The following is an 18,782-nucleotide window of genomic DNA, read 5'->3' as shown; positions in this document are numbered from 1 at the left end:
AATGAAAGAGAGTAGTAAAAAAGAGCAAGCAAATAGAAAAATAAAAAAGGCAGAGCCTGTTTTTTCCCCCTGAGTACAAACTCCTTGTCAGCTGCCTTTTCAGATTCAGAAACGTTTGGTGCTAATATGACAAGCTCTGACAAGAACTCAAATTTGAGAGTCTCAACGTGGCTTTTTAAAATACAGTTGCAAATAAAATAAAATAAGATAAGATAAAATAAAATAAAATATGATAAAATAAGATAAGATAAAATAAGATAAGATAAAATAAAATAAAATAATAAAATAAAATAATAAAATAAAATAAAATAAAATAAAATAAAATAAAATAAAATAAAATAAAATATAGTTGCTGTAGACTGAATGATTGCGTCCTCACAGGATGCATATGTTGAAACCCCAATGCCCGAGGTGATGGTATTAGGAGGTGGGCCCTTTAGGAGGCAATCAGGTCATAAAGGTGGAGCCTTTATGAATGGGATTAGCATCTCATAAAAGGAGACCTCAGAGACCGTGTCTTATAAAAGAGAGCCCGGCCCCTTGTATCATGTGAAGACATAATGACCCAGGAAGACGGTTCTCACCAAACATTAAATCTGTCTTAAAGAAATGTAAGAAATAAATGTTCGTTGTTTAAGCCAGCTAGCCGGTGGTAGTTTGTTGCAGAAGCCAAATAAAGGAATGCACTGTCTCTCCCCCCCGAACCCGTCACTAATACTGAACCTCATACTAGATACATGGTTTACTCTAAGATCTCAGCCAGGGATCTCAACCTTGGCGCAGGGAATGGGAAGTGTAAGCGGAAATTCTCTCCCCTCGACAGAGAGGCACCGTGCAGAAGTTTGAAGTGCACAGGCTAGAACCACCTCAAGCCTATACTCACTGAGTGTATGATTCATTCGATGACGCTTATGCCAGGCAACGTGCTGGACGTTGGGGGTGCTGAGATGCATGGACGCCTTCCCCAGCCTCAGGGGACTCTTACATTTGCACACCCAGGCACTCACGCTGCATAATACAGTGGACAAGTGCTATGCGAGAAGGTCCCTGCTGGATGAAGCTCTGTGGGTGCAACAAAGGATGTGATGGGGAAGCAGAGAGGGTTCAGGGGATGAGACGCTAAATCCTAGAGGAGAGGGGCTCAGCGGCTCCCTCTGAGCAGGCCACGCAGGGGTGTCAGCGTGCTCGGGGGCAAGGATGCGCTAGTGTGCCCAGCAGAGTGTCCCGGGAGGGACGCTGCAGCCTGGGGGCTGCTAACAAGGGCACGCGTTTGTGGCCCCCAGACTGCCAAATTGTCCCACACGCACCCCATTGCCCATGGGCCACACGGCCCCTCCCAGGGAGCTGAAGGACCGTAACAATTGCCAGATGAACTTCCCAGAAATTACCTACAGACCTTTTTTCCCAAGTGAATCTCACTGTCCCGGGAAGGAGAGGGCCACACACCTGCGTGAACATTCTGGCTTCACGGGGAGCCACGTGCCGTTTATCACCCCAGTCCTACCCCAGGTCCTCCCCAGAGCCTGCCACAACCGTGACTCGGGCCCCTAATTCTTTTACCTATTTCGAGCCTTTCTATGTCCGTCTGTGAAGAACAGATAATATTTTTGCTTGTTTTTAAATATTATAGGTTTGTAACATGATCTTTAATGGAAAAAAGTAAATATGACAAAATATTAAATCACCAGTTTGTATAGTGGGAACCTGGCTATTTGCCATATTGTATTGTGTAGATTTTACATTTCTTTAAAAAAAAAAAAAAAAAGAAAAGCCAGTAAAGCGTGGGGACCCCAAGTGGCTGATAGCACTGCTCCTCGGCTCCATCCCATTCAAGCTTCAGAATCCAGACTTTCTAATCAACTCCTCTGGGGCATTGACACAGGGGCTCACTTGCCAGGGTAGGGTGACTGCTGCCCACAGAACCCATGTCCCAGGGGCCGTGGGGACCCGTGCCCTCAGGACCTGTGCTCTCTGGGTTCCTGTTGACCTCTTGCCCGCTCCATGAACTCGTGCCTCGTACCCCATAGCACCGGGGCTCCTATGCCGCATGCTGCAGGGTCAGAAGACAAGCCTAAGGGGCAGACCACACTCAGTAGGAGTCTTGGCTGCACAACTTCTAATTCTGTGACCCTGATCCAATGTCCCAACAGACTGAGAATGGACATATCAGTACTGACATCACCCTGAGTGGCCGGAGGCTTATCAAATCCTTGGCAGGTTGGTGGGACTGTCTTCTTCTAGCGATCATCCTCTGGGATGGAGCAAAAATGAAACAGGCCTAGTTTCCCTTCAGGACCAAGGAAAGTACCTCTTTTTCCTAATGCTAGTGTTACGGGGCTTGAGAAAACTTTTGTCAGAATGTTGTGTGTTTTTTCAGTGGAGTAGATATTATATAAACACAAAAGAGCGTGTTCTCTCACTTTGAGGTGCAGGAAGCGAGTCTGCCAAGCATTGGATGACTCGACCATATTTCACCATCTAGAATTGACGTCACTTTTCCCTCCCGGTCACACTTTAGGTCATGGTATGGCTCCAAAGTTGGCAAAAACATTTCCTGAGGACCATTGAAAAAATGATAGTAATTGCAATCCTCTTGTTTAAAAAATAAAATGTTTCCAAAGAGGACCTAGGAATGGAAAGGAGATCACAGAAGGTGGGCTCGGAGGGGACGAGGTCCAGGGAGCAGGAAGCGCGGTCGCGACGGGGCCAAGCTTCATCCAGAGGGACGCCTTGGGAGCAAAGCTCTGGAAGTAACAGTTTCCAACTGAGAGTTTCTGGCTCCCAGAGACTTTTCAGTTTTCTGTTGGAGGCAAACATTTCCCAGGGGCACAGAGTAGCACCCTGATGGAAGAACAGGCACATTTTTAAGGGGAATAGTGGGAACAATAAACAACTGCTCTCCTCTGAGATTCTGAGAGCTTCATCCATTAGTCAGTTCTGGAGAGAGATGAACACAAATAATTCTCAGAACACTTCCCTTCTCTCATTACTGAAAATCAAAATACTTATCTCTGGAATAATTTTTTTTTAATTTTATCTATTTATTCATGAGAGACACAGAAAGAGGCAGAGACACAGGCTCCTCCCCTGCAGGGAGCCCGATGCAGGACTCGATCCCAGGACCCCGGGATCACAACCTGAACCAAAGGCAGACGCTCAACCACTGAGCCACCCAGGTGCCCCAGATTTTTTTTTAAAGGGAGTTTAGGGGAAGAGGCCTTCACTTCCATTTCTTTCTTGTAATTAAGTATCCTTGAGCTGGAGAAAGAGAGAGAGGAGATTAAGTGGAAAGCCACAATGCAGGGGTTCTGCGCTATTGTATGAGGTACAATTTGACCTGGTATTTCTCAAGAGTATTTGAATATAAAAAATTTTTTTAATTAAAAAATTAAAAAAAAGAGTATTTGAATATGTAGATCCATTGATCCCAGGTAGCATTTCTGGAAGATAATCTCAAGGAGAAAACCACTTAGACTTGTAAAACTATTGCACGAGGGGAGTTTCGTACATTCCAGCCCCCTGTAGTCTCTAACTTCCTTTTATGGAGATTGACGCTCTTTTTTTTTTTTTAAGGTTTATTTTATTTATTTGAGAGATTGAGCGGAGGCGGGGGGAGCAGAGGGAGAGAAAGAATCTCAAGCAGACTCTGCACTCAGTGCAGAGTCACGAGGCTTGATTTCATGACCCTGAGATCAGACCTGAGCCCAAACCAAGAGCTGGACTCAATCTGCTGCACCGCCCAGGTGCCCTGGAAATTTCGTTCACCTCTCACTAGTAATCACGTTTGTCTTGTTTGCTGAGGTATCCCTGGATCTTGAAGACTGCGTGGTATACGGTAGGTGTTGTTGAGTGAACTGAGTAACTGAAAAAATTGGCTGCGATCTCAATGTCCAAAAAAGCACCAACCTCTTCCCACAATTTAGCACGGAGTAGGAACACATGGGCGTAAGCAGAGGGGTCACACGTAAGATCTTGGAATCCTTTTCAGAATGAAGGACAGCAGCTCAGAGGAGCGGCTGAGCGTCCAGAAGGCAAGAGGCTGTCTAAGCTCCTCCGTGGGACAGAAAGCATGGTCACGGGACAGCAGGGACTCCTAAGGTCATAGGTGTCCCCTGTACTAGTCTTGGTGTCAGTCTTTTGTATTAGCCCAAATCCAGTCTTTAGCGGGCTTAGTTGGGCTTAAAGAGTTGAGACTGAAGAAGGCCCTAGAATTTCAAGTACTAAGAAATCAAGAGGTCTTGACTTGCTAAAGGTTAGCTTCATACAGATGGCGTTGGCTTGATTCCTTCCTCAAAGGCATCATTTGCCCCATTGTCGGGCTGTGAGATCTACTTGTCTTGTTCTAACCTCACAATAGGGTTTTTAAAAAAATAAGCCGAATAGATGATCGTAATGAATCAGTGTGGTGTTTGTGATGATGATGCAGAACTAGACATGTTAACGAGAATTGTCAACCTGTACCGCCGGGTAATAAGGTCTGTGGAAGACAGTTTATATATGATATCATTTATCTAAGACTCTACCAACTGTTCATCTACCTGCGCATGTACATATGTGCATACCTGTCTGTCTACGTAGAGAAAGAACAAGAGAAATTCTTATCTCTAAGTGAAGAAATGGAGATAATTCTTACTTTTAAAAATTTTTCATGGGCATATATACTATTTCAGGAATTAGCATAGGTCATTTTTATCTTCAGAGAAAAACTCCAGTTTTATTTTCAGGAACATACACCCCTGTGCGCACACACAGCAACTAGGGTTTATCATATTCTTGGACCTCCAATTCGGGTGGGCCATCGGATCACCCAGTTGAATCATCTGTGAACGGTCTTGGAATGACTCCGCTTCCATGCGGAGTTATATATTTTTTTCTTTCACAGACGTTGTTTTAGGGCAATTTTAAATCCACAACAAAATTAAGAGGAAGGTGCAGACAGTTGCCATACGCCTCTGCTCTACTCACCAACACCCCCCGTCACAATGGTACGTACGTCATAGTTAGTTGACACGTGGCGGCCAAAGTCTGTGGCTCACAGCGGAGTTCACGCTTGGTGTCGCACATTCTATGCACTTGCACAAGTGTATAGTGACACATATCCCCCTTTATACTATCACAGAGTGTCCCACTGCCCTGCCCATTCATTTCTCCCCACCCCTACAACCGCTGATCTTCTTATTGTTCGAGTTACCTCTCTTTAACCTCAAAATTTTCTTTTGTATTGTTTCTCTCTTTGGAATTTGAATTTAGAAAAAGCCTGGTTTCAAGCTGGGCTCTGCTCCCAGCTGCGCAGCTCTGAGCAAATGACTAAGCCTGTCAGAGCATAAGTGTCCTTTACTATAACGCAGACGCAGACATGTCCCTGGCGGTGAGGAATAAATGTGTCCCGAGGGCTGACGGTAGTGTATGTGAGTATGTGAGTCTGTGCACACACAGGTGAGTATGTAGCTGTATATGTGCATGTGTGTTTGCGTGTGTACGTGCACGTTGTGTGTGCAGCTGTGCGTGTGTACACCTGTGTGTGTTGTGTACACGTGTTGTGTGTGTGTACACATTTGTGTCTGCGTGGGTTTTGCCTTCGGTTTACTTCCGCCGTGTACTTCTGATGTGATTCAGCATTAGTGTGAGCCGGAGGTGCTCGTGGGACGCGGGTGTTGGGTGTGAGCCCGGGAGCCCCCACTCCGGCCCTCGCCCTGCAGCACGCCCACCGCAGCCCAGCCCGGCCTTCTCTGCCCCTCGCCGGGCAGGGCCGCACCGCCACCCGCTGGCGCAGGAGAGGGTCGAGTGGCCCCACCGGGGCAGCCCAGACGCCGCCGTTCCCTTGTCCAGTCCCCGAAGGTGCCCTCTGCTCAGTACGCTTACTGACTCGCAGCGCGTCGGTCTCCTCCTGTGTCACTAGGCTCCGAACAGAGACTCTGCTTCCAATTCATCATCACACAAAACTCAAAAGGCCTCAGAAATAGAATTCCACCTCTTGGCATCTCAACTACCCCAGAGGGAAAAAATCAAGCCGCCAGTGAGTCCCTGGTTTCAGATAAAACAAAATATTTTAATTCGGGCTAATTTCTTCTTATTCCCAAGAGGGGTTTTATGCACCAAATGCTGGGTGATAAGAATCCTTTAGTTTTGTTTTTTTAGATCTGTTTTCTTTTGATCTCTGTCCCCATGAAAATTTTATGTACCAGTGTTAAATAATACAGTAGATTCAAAATTCTGGAGTCGAACTGGCAAAATATGAATACAGTGTGTGACATTGGAGGTCACGCCACAAAAGTGACGGTGCAATTTGTTAAGTAGGCGATGAACTTTATTAAATGCCTTTGTTATGAACCTTCCAACCGTTCCTGCAGCTTCCTGGGAACTTATGCCGTATAAGTCATCGCCATTTGCTTCTTTTCTGTTGCTAAATTTTTGCAACCAGATTGTATTGAGATCTCAACCAGGAAACAAGAATTGTGTACTCTTTTCTTGTCATTCAGTGCAACCTACTGAATAATATTTTAGGAGATTCTAAAGTTGGCCCAAATGGTAAAAAAAAAATCCGTTTCACAAGTGAGTCCATATATTAAACATACATAAAAATCAGATGAACAGAACCCCAATGCAGAGACACACCACACACATCAAAGGGAGGGTTTCCACTATGCAACATTTGGTTTTAACCATGTCCCCCGATGGTACGTGAAAATTCAGTGAACTTTAACTCCAGGATTCTCAGTTTTAGAGCCGGACATTGTGGTAATTCTGTGTCGTGGGGCTGCCCTGTGCACTGCAGGCTGTCCCGCAGCATCCTGACCTGTCTCTACCAGAGGCCATATCAGCTCCCGTTTCAGCCGTGACCATCAAAAATGCCTCCAGATATCCCCATCAGCCCTGTGTAGACCCTCTGGTCCCATCACCAGCAATCAGCCCATAACTCCAATAAAAAAAACAAACCAGGCTATTCAATAAAAAGGAAAGAGACACCATGACATGCTGTATATACCATGGAGGAATCTCAAAAACTGTAGGGGAGGTGAAGGAAGCCAGACAGAAAGGGCTACAGACTGTATGATCCCACTTACATGAAATACGCTGCAAAGAAAAATCTAAGGAATGAAGGTTAGTAGCTGTCAGCGTTGGGGTGAGAATGAGGTGACTGCACGGGGCCATGAGAGATCTTACTCGGATAATGAAAATGCTCCAAATCTGGATTATGCTGATGGCTGCACAACTTGGTAGGTGTACTAAAAATCATTGAATCGCATGCTTTAGATGGGTGAGTGTACATAACCTTGACCTCAATGAAGCCTGGGGGGGTTTTAAGCATGAAAAAAATAGAAGGATAAAATACATTGCAGAAGAAGAGAAAACATGAGGAAAACCCAACCCCATAGATTTCCTTTGACTATGGGAAGTAGTCTCCTAAAAACAGAGAGATCAGATTCCCCACATTCAATCAACCCAAATGACCGTTAGAGCAAGCCACAATATTTTCGCCGCCCAGACAGCTGCAACGTCTGTTAGCACCTGATGCAACTCAACAGGCTGTTTAATTAGTTCTGGTGTGTGTCTTTCTATGGAAAATAATGTGCACGCATGGTCACCCATGTTCAACATGGCAAGGAAGAGGACAGGGTGATTATTAGGGGTTTGTCTTATAAGACGTTCTATGTTTTCTGTGAGCATATAAAATAGTTCTCATTCATGATGAAACATGCCTCGTGAGACATGATATGTGAAGGGGAAAAAGGTCTGAAACCACCCAGAATCTCCCTGTTGCCCACTCAAACCTTTGCCACAGTGAAAGAAAAAAAAAACACACACACACACACAACAACAACAACAAAACCAAAAAGCAAAAACCACCTCTTCTTTGGTGGACATTAAATGACAGCTGCTGCTGTTATTCAAAGATATTCTGAGGACTCTCTTATTGTAAAAGGGACAGCACATATCTCCCTGGAGGATGCCCAGCAGGTGATTTAATTAAAGTATTTACTGTACAAAATATGCACTCTCTGCTCAGAGGCCTAGTCTTTTTCAGGGGGTTCATGACCTGTCTGGAGTGTTAGCAAAGGGGGCGGGGGAGATGTCCCTGGTCAAGTTCTAAATACTAACTGGGCCAAATATACAACCCGAAGTGAGGCAGCACTCGAAATTTCTAGAATCTTCAGCTCTGATGGAGATAAGAAGAGAGAGAAGTGGGTTAGAAATGCGGCCTTTGAGGTAAGTTATCCCAGGAGTTCAATCCGGCAAGGTTTTGGATAAAGGAAGGTATTGACAGTAAATTCATTCTCTCCACCCACTCCCCCCCCCCCATTCAGCTAGAAACTGTGGGAACATGAAAGGGAAGAGATGATTTCAGTAACTTTAATTTCCCCCAAAGGCCACACACACACACACAAAAGACACTTTCTTCTTTTAACAACTCGATATGTTACAGAACATTACAACTCTGAGAAATTCGGCCCCTGTTTTCAGGACTAGTAAACTGAGGCCCAGAGAAATCACACTCAGCTTGAGCAAGAAGGCAGCCAGGAAGGCAATACGCCCCATAATGATACCTGCCAACATTTCAAGAACAATATTTAAAACGATGCATAATTCTGATTAGGCCCAATTTGCAAACCGGAAGCTGAGAGCAGAAAGGATGCGGATCTACTCGATTAAATCCCACCAATTTCCTAGAAAATGTCATGTAGAACATTCTCTTTGTTTTTTGCTGACAACAGGCACCAAAGGATCATCAAGACAACATGTTTGTCCCATGCACGGTCTGTGAAACGTACACACCACTTTGCTGAGCGGGATTCAGGCAACAAACACATTTTAAAAATAAGCACCTTAAAATATGGAAATAAGGAAAGGGTGACGTTGCTAAAGAAGGTCTAAAGGTTTTTTTCACCTTAAATGTTACACAACTTTTTTTTTTCCTTTGTCACTTAGTAAATACAAGCATCAGAAATAATTTTGAAAAGTTTTCTTTCCACGTATTGACAGTTGTCATGTTCCATGATCAGGTCAAAAAGCATATTGTTTGGACAAAATAAAATCCCGGTTACCTAAGTGGTGTAAGTTAGGCTATTTTCTGAAAATGTAAGTTGTCTTTAACTTCCAAAGACCATCATAGTATTCTGTTGTTTTAACCTTAGGGTCTTGAGCTTACAGAAACCCGAGCGTGGGTACTGCCTCACAACCTTGACGGTGTTTAAGAAAGTCGGAGACGCAGTCACCGTTATACTTAATCATGGTCTTTCCAAATATTTACTCGTCATCCCTCTAAAATGGCTGTCATAGGGCGGCCCCGGTGGCTTAGCGGCTTAGCGCCTGCCTTCAGCCCAGGGCGTGATCCTGGGGACCCGGGATCAAGTCCCACATCGGGCTCCCTGCGTGGAGCCTGCTTCTCACTCTGCCTGTGTCTCTGCCTCTCTCTCTCATGAATAAATAAAATCTTTAAAAAATAATAATAAAATAAAATAAAATAAAATGGCTGTCATAACTCCTTTTCAGTTACCCCATTGCTTCTTTTCCTCACTCACTTTTCTTTGGAAGAAGTTGCTTCATTTCAACGGACCTCTGAGGCTTTTTTGGAAAAGTTTTAAGGCAAAACAATTCTCACCTCTGGGCGAGAGATGAACTCTATGGTTTTGTCTTGTTTTTAAGGTTTATTTACTTGAGAGAGAGAATGCACGAGAGGGGGCGGGTCAGAGGGAGAAGGTGAGAGTGTGACCCCCCCCCCCCGAGTGTGGGTCCCAAAGTGGGGCTGGGTCCCAGGACCCAGAGATCATGACCTGAGCTGCACCCAAGAGTCGGATGCTTAACCCCCTGAGCTACCCAGCCGCCCGTCTCTGAGGTCTTGCAGGTGCAGGTGTATTGATTCATAGCTGATGATTTGGTGTTAGACCGAGCGGCTGTCACTGGTCCAGAACCTTCTTTCTTATGCAGCTACAATGTGACCTGTCCAACGGGAGGCGGCGAGCGTCTTTCACTCCCCCTCACCGACCCCCAGGAGCACACGGTACTCCCTCCATGCGAGCACCTGCTCCTGCACATGGACAAATTCCTCCCTCTCTGCAGGTCCTGGGCCACCCCTTCCCCCCGTACAACTCCCGCCTTGCCCTTGCTCTGTCCCACATTCTCGCCTCTCTGAGTTCCTGCAGCCGGGCCCCTCCTGGCTCTTCCAGCGGTGTTTCTCCCAGACCGACTCCAGGTCTGTCTGCTGCCACCCCCCCCCCGCCCCCCGCTCCAGTCTAGCGGCCGCCGCAGGTTTATCCAGAGTGGATCCCGCAAAACCAAATCAGATCCACAAGCCTCAAACACAAGATCAGACTAAAACGTCCTCAAGCAGAGGGATTTTCCTGCATAAACGTTTCCTGTGGTGACAACACTCCCTCATAGTCTAGTTAACTGTGGCCTCTTTTATGATTCATTCCTGCTTCATTAATTCATAAATCAATCCATTGAGAACCAACTATGTCATATGATAAAGTTGCCTCAATCTCTGTTTCTAAATTATTTTGGCAGGTTATCTGTGTTTTGCTCACACGAAGAGCCTGTTGCCCGTTGGTTCCAACACGGTGTAGTGCAAAGAGCACCGGACTAAGAGTCAGAACTGAGTTCCTTCTAGACCTGGATCTGCGAGTCAGCCCATGGATGCCGGTAATCCCACAGGTTTGTTGGAGGGAAAAAAAATGAATCAATATATGTGATGGAAAATATACAACCTTATAAAAATTGACCAAATCAATGTAGTTTTCAGGATTTTATTGCAGACTTCTTTTATTAGGGCGGGTGGGGGGGCAAATTTTCATGATCTCAGAAAGAAGCTGTTAGAAAAACTGGACAAAAAAACACACACACAAAAAAAAAAAAAGAAAGAAAGAAAACCTGGACAGTCTACACTTTTTGGCACGAAACCTGGAGAAAAGATGTAAATTAAAATAGATGTGCAAAAAAATAATAATAAATAAAAATAAATAAAATAAATGTGTGTATAAATCTATGTATATTATATCTAATTAAATATGTGTACAGTGTATGAAAAATCCACTTATCTCCAGATATACTGTGCGTACGGCCGTCTACCAAAGGCGCTTCGGGTCTGAATCACGAGTCTGGGTGGGGACCTGGGCCCTCCGGGTGTTGGCTCAGGGCCCTCGCTCACGTCCTTCAGTGTTAGCTCACGTCTTTTCTAGAGAGACGGGATTCCAGTAACAGACTCTAAAAGTTGCTTTAAGCAGCCTTTTCCACGGGTGCCGTGAACTTTGTTCAGAGCTGGTTTCACAGCAAACAATCAGCATCGAACTCTTCTGAGAAATGAGTGCAAATTGTGAGAAAGGCAGTGAATGAGGAAATCCAGGAAACAGAACAAGGCTATCAGATAGCAACTGCATGGATTTGAGTGAAAGGTGACAAGGTCAATGATGTTCTTAGAAATATATATAAAAAAAAAATCTAAAAATCAGAGCCACAGGAAGAAGCCAGACACGCGTGGATGGGCTCCGGCTGGGGCTGGGGCTGTGGATGCAACCAGGGAAGGAGACCCTGTGGCAGGCCTTTCCTTTGCCCCCAAGGCCAGCCTTCGGCCCTCTCGGGGGGACGCGTGGGTTCAGCCAGGCAGGAGTCTGGCCCGCGGCTGCGACACCAAAGCGCTAACTGGATGGAGCCAAGAGGGCCCGGGAACTTGCCGCACCTGGGCAGGCCAGCACGTGGAGCAGGCACGGCGGCGACGGGCAGGGGACAGGTGCAGGGACAGGGGCAGGGACAGAGGCCGGGAGGGCGGCCCTGGGCTGCAGGGCGTCCTGCATGGGATGCGGCCCTGCAAGCGCCGGGCTGCTGAGCTGCTGCCGGCCCCCAGGGAGGACGTGGCAGGTGCACCTGCCCCAGGCGCTGAGGCCCGCAGGCTGGGCATGTCCTTCCCCAGGAGACGGTGGGCACAGCCAGGATGCATTTGCAGACTGCGGGTCCTGCACCTCACAGATGCTTAGATTAGGTTCCACAGGCCCCATGCTTGTGGGGGGGCCCCGGGGGCTTGGTCGGCTGGGGGCTGCCTTCCCCTGGGGTCCCGATCCCGGGGCCCTGGGACGGAGCCCGTGGGGGCTGCTCTCCTCATTCCCCACGCTCCCGTCAGCTCGCGTGCACACTCCCTCGAATAAATAAATAAGATCTTTCTAAAGCGAGGTGCCCTATGATTTTTTGCAGCCGAAGAAGTAGCCTTAGTAAAGGGTACGTACACCTGGTTACTTCACACGTGACCCCGTGAAATAATAATATCAGGGGAGATGGTGATTGAAAGACACACTAATGACGAAGAAAAGGGACAAGCTCAGCGTCCACTGGTCTCTCGTGCAACAGAACTTCCTCCAATGAGCCTTAGTGGGAGCAGAAGGCAGAGTTCTCGCCCGGTCCCCAAACAACCCACGTGATCTTTAGTTATTTTTGAAGAAAGGACCAGAAAAAATAAAGGAGACGTGTGAAGGGACACCTGCTGGCTCCGCGGGTGAGCGTCTGCCTCTGGCCCAGGCTGTGACCTCCCAGAAAGCGCGTGACCGTGGCCGCTTCTTTAGCTTAGCCTCCGGAGGAGAGGCGACCTCGAGCACACCCGAGTCGGGCTGCTTGCACCCAAGCCTCGCTCGGCCGCTTGCTGGCCCTGAGCCCGGGCAATGCCCAAGGTACCCAGAATTGGGCTCCTTCACCCGAAAAATGGTGGCAACGGTCAGATGCATCGTGCGGGGCTGCCGTCGGGAGTGATGTCGTGAAGAGGCCTCCAGGCTCGCGGCCCTTCCGACCTCACGATGCCCCTGCTCTCCAGGTGGAAGGTGTTCGGGACTCGAGAGGCCTTTCTAGACACAGAACGCCCCCCAGGAAGGCGGTGGGCCGCTCTGGCCGCCTCGGGGCCACGACGCAAGGTGCCCTCCAGCACCGCCCGGCCCTTCTCGGGGGCCTCTTTCACTCCAGTGTCACAAGAAGTTCCTCACATGAGTGGGTTGCCTCCCCCGGGACTTCCCCAAGGTATTCTGGAGAACCGGGGCTACACCGGGCCGGTCAGGCCTGCCCAGCACGTGACCATGTTGGCCACCCAGTCACCAGTCCAGGACCTTGGCCTCTCATCTCCCCCAACCTGCTCCACCGGGCTGGGAAACGGGGCGGGGAGTCTCAAGGCGTGACCGTGGGGGGGACCGCGCCCACCTCCGGGATGCACCCGGGTCGGGCAGGGAGCTTCCTGAAGGCCCCGGCAAACAGCCGAGAAATGGGTCCCCTCTTCTCGCACCTTCTTGCCTTTCTCTCCGTCGCCGCATCAGCAAGACTCAGCATAAACCGAGGAGAATCCAAACATCTGACCCCTGGCACATGACCAGCCTCTCTAGGGACTCCCGTTCCGGAGAAGCTCGGTGCCACTTGCGTCTCTTGCCTTGAAGGGCACACCCTTTGCAAAGCAGAAGGTGACATTTCTCTAGTGCACCCGTGGAGGCCTTTTGATTTCTAGTTTCCAAAGCGGGTCCATACCAGTGCCTTTGGGGAAACCCATAGCCAGCCAACAAAAGGCAAACCTGCTCACCAGAAAGGATGGTTCCTGTTTGTGCTGGTTTGGCCACTTCTGGGGAAGGGCACCAGAGGCAGAGGGCGAAGCACCTGGCGACAGGGCGAGAGGGGCCAGGACCGTGTCGACGGCCACGTTCCACGCATGTAACCACTCGCCACGCGTGTGCGTCCCGGGGGGACTGCATGGTTATGTGGAAAGGCCGCCCTGGCGTGGCCTACTTGGCTCAAGCTAGGCAGACGGGCAAGGGGTGCCATTAGCACCATTTCCAGCAACTGCATTATTCCTAGAGATTGTTAGCCGCCCCCCCCCCGTTGCGCCCCTAAATCACAATTTTCTTTTTCATCCCCCTGGATCCTTATCTTCTTTTTTTTAAATAAATTTATTTTTATTGGTGCTCAATTTGCCAACATATAGAACAACACCCAGTGCTTGTCCCATCCAGTGCCCCCCTCCGTGCCCGTCACCCAGGCACCCCCACCCCCCGTTTGCTTCGAGGTGACGTGGATGGAACTGGAGGGGATTATGCTGGATCCTGACCTTCTTAAACAGCGTGTGCTCAGGCATGTTCCCATCCAAAACCGACCCCACCTCTAACTCGTCCGTCCGCACCACGCGCACAGTGTCGAATTGCCTAGTAATTTCAGTCACCTGCTAAAATAGCTCTTCGGACACCAGACTCTAATAACTGAACCAGAAACTCCAGGAAAATGAACTGCAAATTACTGGCTCCTCGTCGACAGTTTGCATACACATCCAGAGCCAAAGTAAACCTGAACTTGCAGATGTTCAGAGACGTACCGGCCATTCTCCCCCCACACCCACACCCCCCGCCACCCCCGATTGGAGAGAGACCCAGGCACAGCACTTGTGACCTTCAGTCAGATGCTTATTAGGTGGTTAAGCCTTTTGCTGCAAAATAGATGCTAATTTTGATTACTAATTTTAGGACCGGCTGCAACTAATTATGTCCTGTTGCTGCAGGGACAGGTCTCAGCATCTATATAGCAGGGGTAGGAGGACGAAAGCCACGTGCCAAGGCCTCCATGCATGATGAAATGTGGCCAGTGCGTTGCATGAATCCAAGCCCACGTCGGTGCCGACGAGCCCAAGGCCTAAGGAGACCCTGTAAAATCCTAGGACGGGCACAACCGACACGCTCGAGGCTCCACTCCAGAGGCAGCTGCTGCTGCTGCTTCTTCTTCTTAGTTTCTCCCTTTCTCTGGGCAATAAAAAGGAAAGGGAAGAAGAACTTCCCTCTGAAGTGTTGGTGATTTCTTGCTAAGTGCGTATATAAATACAAGCATGTTGAAAGCACGTTCTTAATAAAATTATTAATAACTTAGGGTCAGGATGGGAGGAGTCACCCAGGGTGGCATCACAGGGTTTTGATTTTCAGCGTGTTCCCTATTTTCGCCAGACGCTGGCACGCCGAGCAGCCGCAGCAGCTGGTTGTGCAACGTGGGCTCCGACGTCCCCCCGGGCGCCCCGAGGTGCCTGCCGTCGACGGTACGGAGCTCACCGTGCCCTTGGTGTCGCACACACGGCCCTGCTGAAAGCCAGCGGTTTCTCTAAAATAAAACCAAACAAACGGTAAGGCACAGGTGTACGTGCGCACACGCGTACACGACTCGCCGGAATTTATAAGTCGTCTCTACGCGTGGGTAACGTGAAGCAGCCCCGGAGGTTGGACGTGGGGTTCCCTGCTCAGACACAAAGTGGAAAGGATAAGCACCCAACAAATAAGGGGAAAAAACACAAGTGGGAACCCATCCTTGCAGAAAAACATGCTACTGAAGACACCTGAGGATGCCCAATGTTAATGAATGTGCCCTAAAAAAACGGGATTTAGGTGCAAGGTCCCCTTGGGGCAGAGAGAGTATATGATGAACAGGCTGGTCCATTGGACCCTGGAGAGGTGACTTCAGGGGGCAAAGCAGGTGCCCGGTTTGTACACGACGTAGGTGTGTTATGGGAACAGCCGCCTGACTATGGGGCGAGCCTAGTCGGGGTCACCCCGGCCCGGCCAAGGCTCTCAGTGCCACGTGCATGTCGCCGAGCAAGGCCCAACGAGGAACCTGGCTTCCCCCCCAAATCCTGACGAGGAGAGAGAGATGGCCTAGCCAATAAAATCAGTTCTCACGAAGCTACTTCACGTCTCACAATAAGTCACAAGGCTGGACGCCCGAATTTCCCATCGTCTAGTCTGGCTCCTGGGCGCCCGGGTGCACCTGAGGACATGCTTTGCGAAGCTGGGATGATGGCCCTGGAAGAGTCCCCCCGCGGCCCACGGGAAGGGAGGGCGCAGATGCGAAGAGGAAGCAGGACTCCGGAGCGGCGAGGCCTCGAGACCTACAGTCCCCCGCGTCCCGTGTAGTGTGAAGAGCGTTTGCTTGGCCCCCCGACTGCCTTCCAGCCCAAATATATTCGCCTCCTGGGCCGCTCTGGGTCTCCACCACCACGACCCTGTTCCGGCATCGTGGGCGGTCGCCTGAGCGCTCAGCTGCCCCCCAACCGGCCTCCAGTGCAGATCCTCCGTCCTCCGCGTACCCACCCACCAACCACGCGTGGTACCCGCTTGCCCTGCGAGCTCGCCCGCCTCCGGCCCTACCCATTCCTCCGCATTATGGGACCCACGCTCCTTACGGGGCTCCCGGCCCAAGAATCAGCCCCGGGGGGAGACCGACGGAGGTGCTGGCTCTGCCACCCCAGGCCTGGCTGCAGCTGCTGGGGCCCCCTCCTCAGAGCTGCACGAACCCCCAAGTGCAAAGCCCGGGGGCGGAGCGGCCCGTCCTATTGCTGCACCCCATGATTTGGAATCAGAAGATCCAAATTCGGGCAAAGCGGAGAGAACGTTTTCCGTTTGGGTGCATTTCTTGGTGTCTCTGCGGGGTTACGCCCTCTGCCAGGCCCTCGTCACAGGACTGTCGCGGGTGCCGCACCTGCTCCTGCAGCAAGAGGACGAGGACGGGGCGGTGTCAGCTGAGAGGGCCGGCGACCTCGGGTGGCCCAGCGCCAGCACCCCTGCCGCCCCTTGCTGCTCCTCGTGTCTGCGGCATGGAGGGAGGCCGTCCCGGGGCGCCGTGCCCAGGCCTCGCCACCGCTCCTGGGCTCTGCGTGCACCACGGCTCCAGCACGGCCCCACACGGAGTGGAGACACGCGGCCGCCGCGGGCCCGGCCCACCAAGGGGCAAGCTGGCTGGTGACGCGGTGGGGGGCGCCGACCTGTGCGGGGTCCAGCCCTTCCCGGAGCCCCGTCGGGGCCTCGAGGCGTCGGCAGGTCCCTCAGAGCCTGCGTGGAGCGGCTGCTGCGCCCACCCGCCCGGTCGAGCCCCGGCCACCTTGGGCTGCAAACCCAAACTGCCTTCCTCCTCCTCTGGACTTAGACACGGAAGCTTAGGGAACGGGCTGCAATCGAGCCCGCCTGCATTTCTCCAAATTAAAAGCCGAAGCTGCCGACGAGGGCAGCAGGTGCCCACGGATGCCGTGCCGGTGCCCGCCCGGGTGCAGGCACAGCGCAAGCCCCCCCTCCGGGTTCCCTCTGTTCATGCCGACGACCACGCTGTCCCCCTTGGTGACGCTGAGCCACTGTCCCTAGCGCCCCCGGCATGAAGGTGCAGCCCCTGTAGCCGCGGGCGGACACCGGGGCGGCCGGGGAGCCCGCAATTCCGGCAGTGGCTGCGCGGGAAGCATCACACTCCAGGCCCTTCGTGGACGTGTCCGAGCGCTCAGCCGACGGCCCAGGGACTCCTCCTGTAAACGTGTCCACATGTCTTTTTGGTTCAAGAAAATACTGTACTTTGCAGACCAGGTGTTCCGGCTGCGGGTACAGAGGGCCACGGCCGTGCCTCCTTTCCCGGCGTGCGTGGGGCCTGCGGGGTGTGCAGGGACCCCCGTCTGCGGTGGACGCACGTCCCCACGAGCCCGGGAAGGCCACCCCTCCCAGGGGCTCCGCTGGGGCCGGGACCCTGAGGATCGGGCGCGAACTCGGCGACGCCGGGCCCTCGGCCTCTGCTTCGAAGGCATCAGGACGGGACACTTTCAGCGACGCGTGGATCACGGGAGCGAGACAGCTTTTCAGACATTTAATGAGGTAGCTGAGGTCAAACGCCCGGTCCACAGCGTACACAGAGGTGCTTACTAGATGCACAGGCATTTTAAAACGTGTTTCCAATGCAGACCTGACCCAGTGCCTAAGGAGTGCGCGTCCTCCCGCGCCCTGGGGTGCGTGCAAGTGCCGCCTGAGGCCCCCGGCGCCGCAAGGCCCGAGAGCGACCCCGGGTACAGGCCGGGCACTGGGGCACCCCGGGGGCCTGCTTGAGGCAGCGGAGCCCAGACACCCGCCCGCGGTTGGGGCGATGCTCGGAGCTCCGCGCCACATCGGGCACCCGGACCAGCTGCACCACCGACGCTCTGCGGCCTGTCCCCTCCCGGTCACAGGCTGCCCCGGCTACACAGCCCTGGACTACGGGGTCCTGGCTGGTGGGAGAGGAGGGGAGCCCGAGCCCGGCAGCGCGGACGTGGTGACTGCTCCAGCAACGGGCACACTCGGGGCTCCCACGGGCACAGGTGCATGGGGAGTGCACAGGGGTGGGGCCCAGGCAGGGCAGGAGCAGGCTGGGGCCTGGGGGTGTGGGGCTGGGCTCTGGGTCATGGTCATGGGCTGCGTAGGCCTGGGGGTGTGGGGCTGGGCCCTGGGTGACAGTCGTGGGGCTGCCATGGGCCTGGGGGTGCAGGGCTAGGCTATGGGCATCGGTCGCGGGGCTGCCGTGGGCCTGAGGGTGCAGGGCTGGGCTCTGGGTGACGGTCGCGGGGCTGCCATGGGCCTGGGGGTGCAGGGCTGGGCTCTGGGTGACGGTCGCGGGGCTGCCATGGGCCTGGGGGTGCAGGGCTGGGCCCTAGGCATCGGTCGCGGGGCTGCCGTGGGCCTGGGGGCGCGGGCTCTGCAGGCCCCACCGCCGCGCGCCGGCCCGGGGCTCCAGCCGCCCCTGCTCCTTGTATTTCCGCAGAATGCTTCTGGCTTCCTCGACATCCCGCAAGGGGCTCTCTCCGTATTCTTCCTTCAGCCACTGCCGGAACTGGAGGAGTGGGAAGAAAACCGAACTGTCACACGCACGCGGACACACGCACCCGCACACCTGCACTTTGTAGATTTTTACTGGGTACTTAAGAGTCAGACTTTGCCACACGCATCAACAAAAATCTCGCCTGAGGACACGAGAGCAAGCCAGAGCCAGGAGCGGTGCCCGACCCAAAGGGA

General features: G+C 51.8%; 1 protein-coding gene across 4 annotated transcripts in view; it reads right to left on the bottom strand.

Moving 5' to 3' along the window:
- Window positions 1-17,588: 17,588 nt before the first annotated feature.
- The window catches only part of DUSP22 (dual specificity phosphatase 22), a 56,261-nt gene continuing 55,067 nt past the window's right edge, over window positions 17,589-18,782 (bottom strand). For all 4 annotated transcript variants that reach the window (XM_025446436.3, XM_025446445.3, XM_049105961.1 and 1 more), the window contains one exon: window positions 17,589-18,600. In XM_025446436.3, coding sequence (XP_025302221.1) covers window positions 18,421-18,600 — 180 coding nt within the window. In that variant the 3' untranslated portion in view covers window positions 17,589-18,420. The remainder of the gene's footprint in view (window positions 18,601-18,782) is intronic.

Source organism: Canis lupus, chromosome 35 (assembly GCF_003254725.2).
Source record: "Canis lupus dingo isolate Sandy chromosome 35, ASM325472v2, whole genome shotgun sequence".
Lineage (NCBI taxonomy): Eukaryota > Metazoa > Chordata > Mammalia > Carnivora > Canidae > Canis > Canis lupus.
The sequence above is the reverse complement of the archived record's forward strand: the minus strand, read 5'-3'. Positions and strand labels throughout refer to the sequence as shown.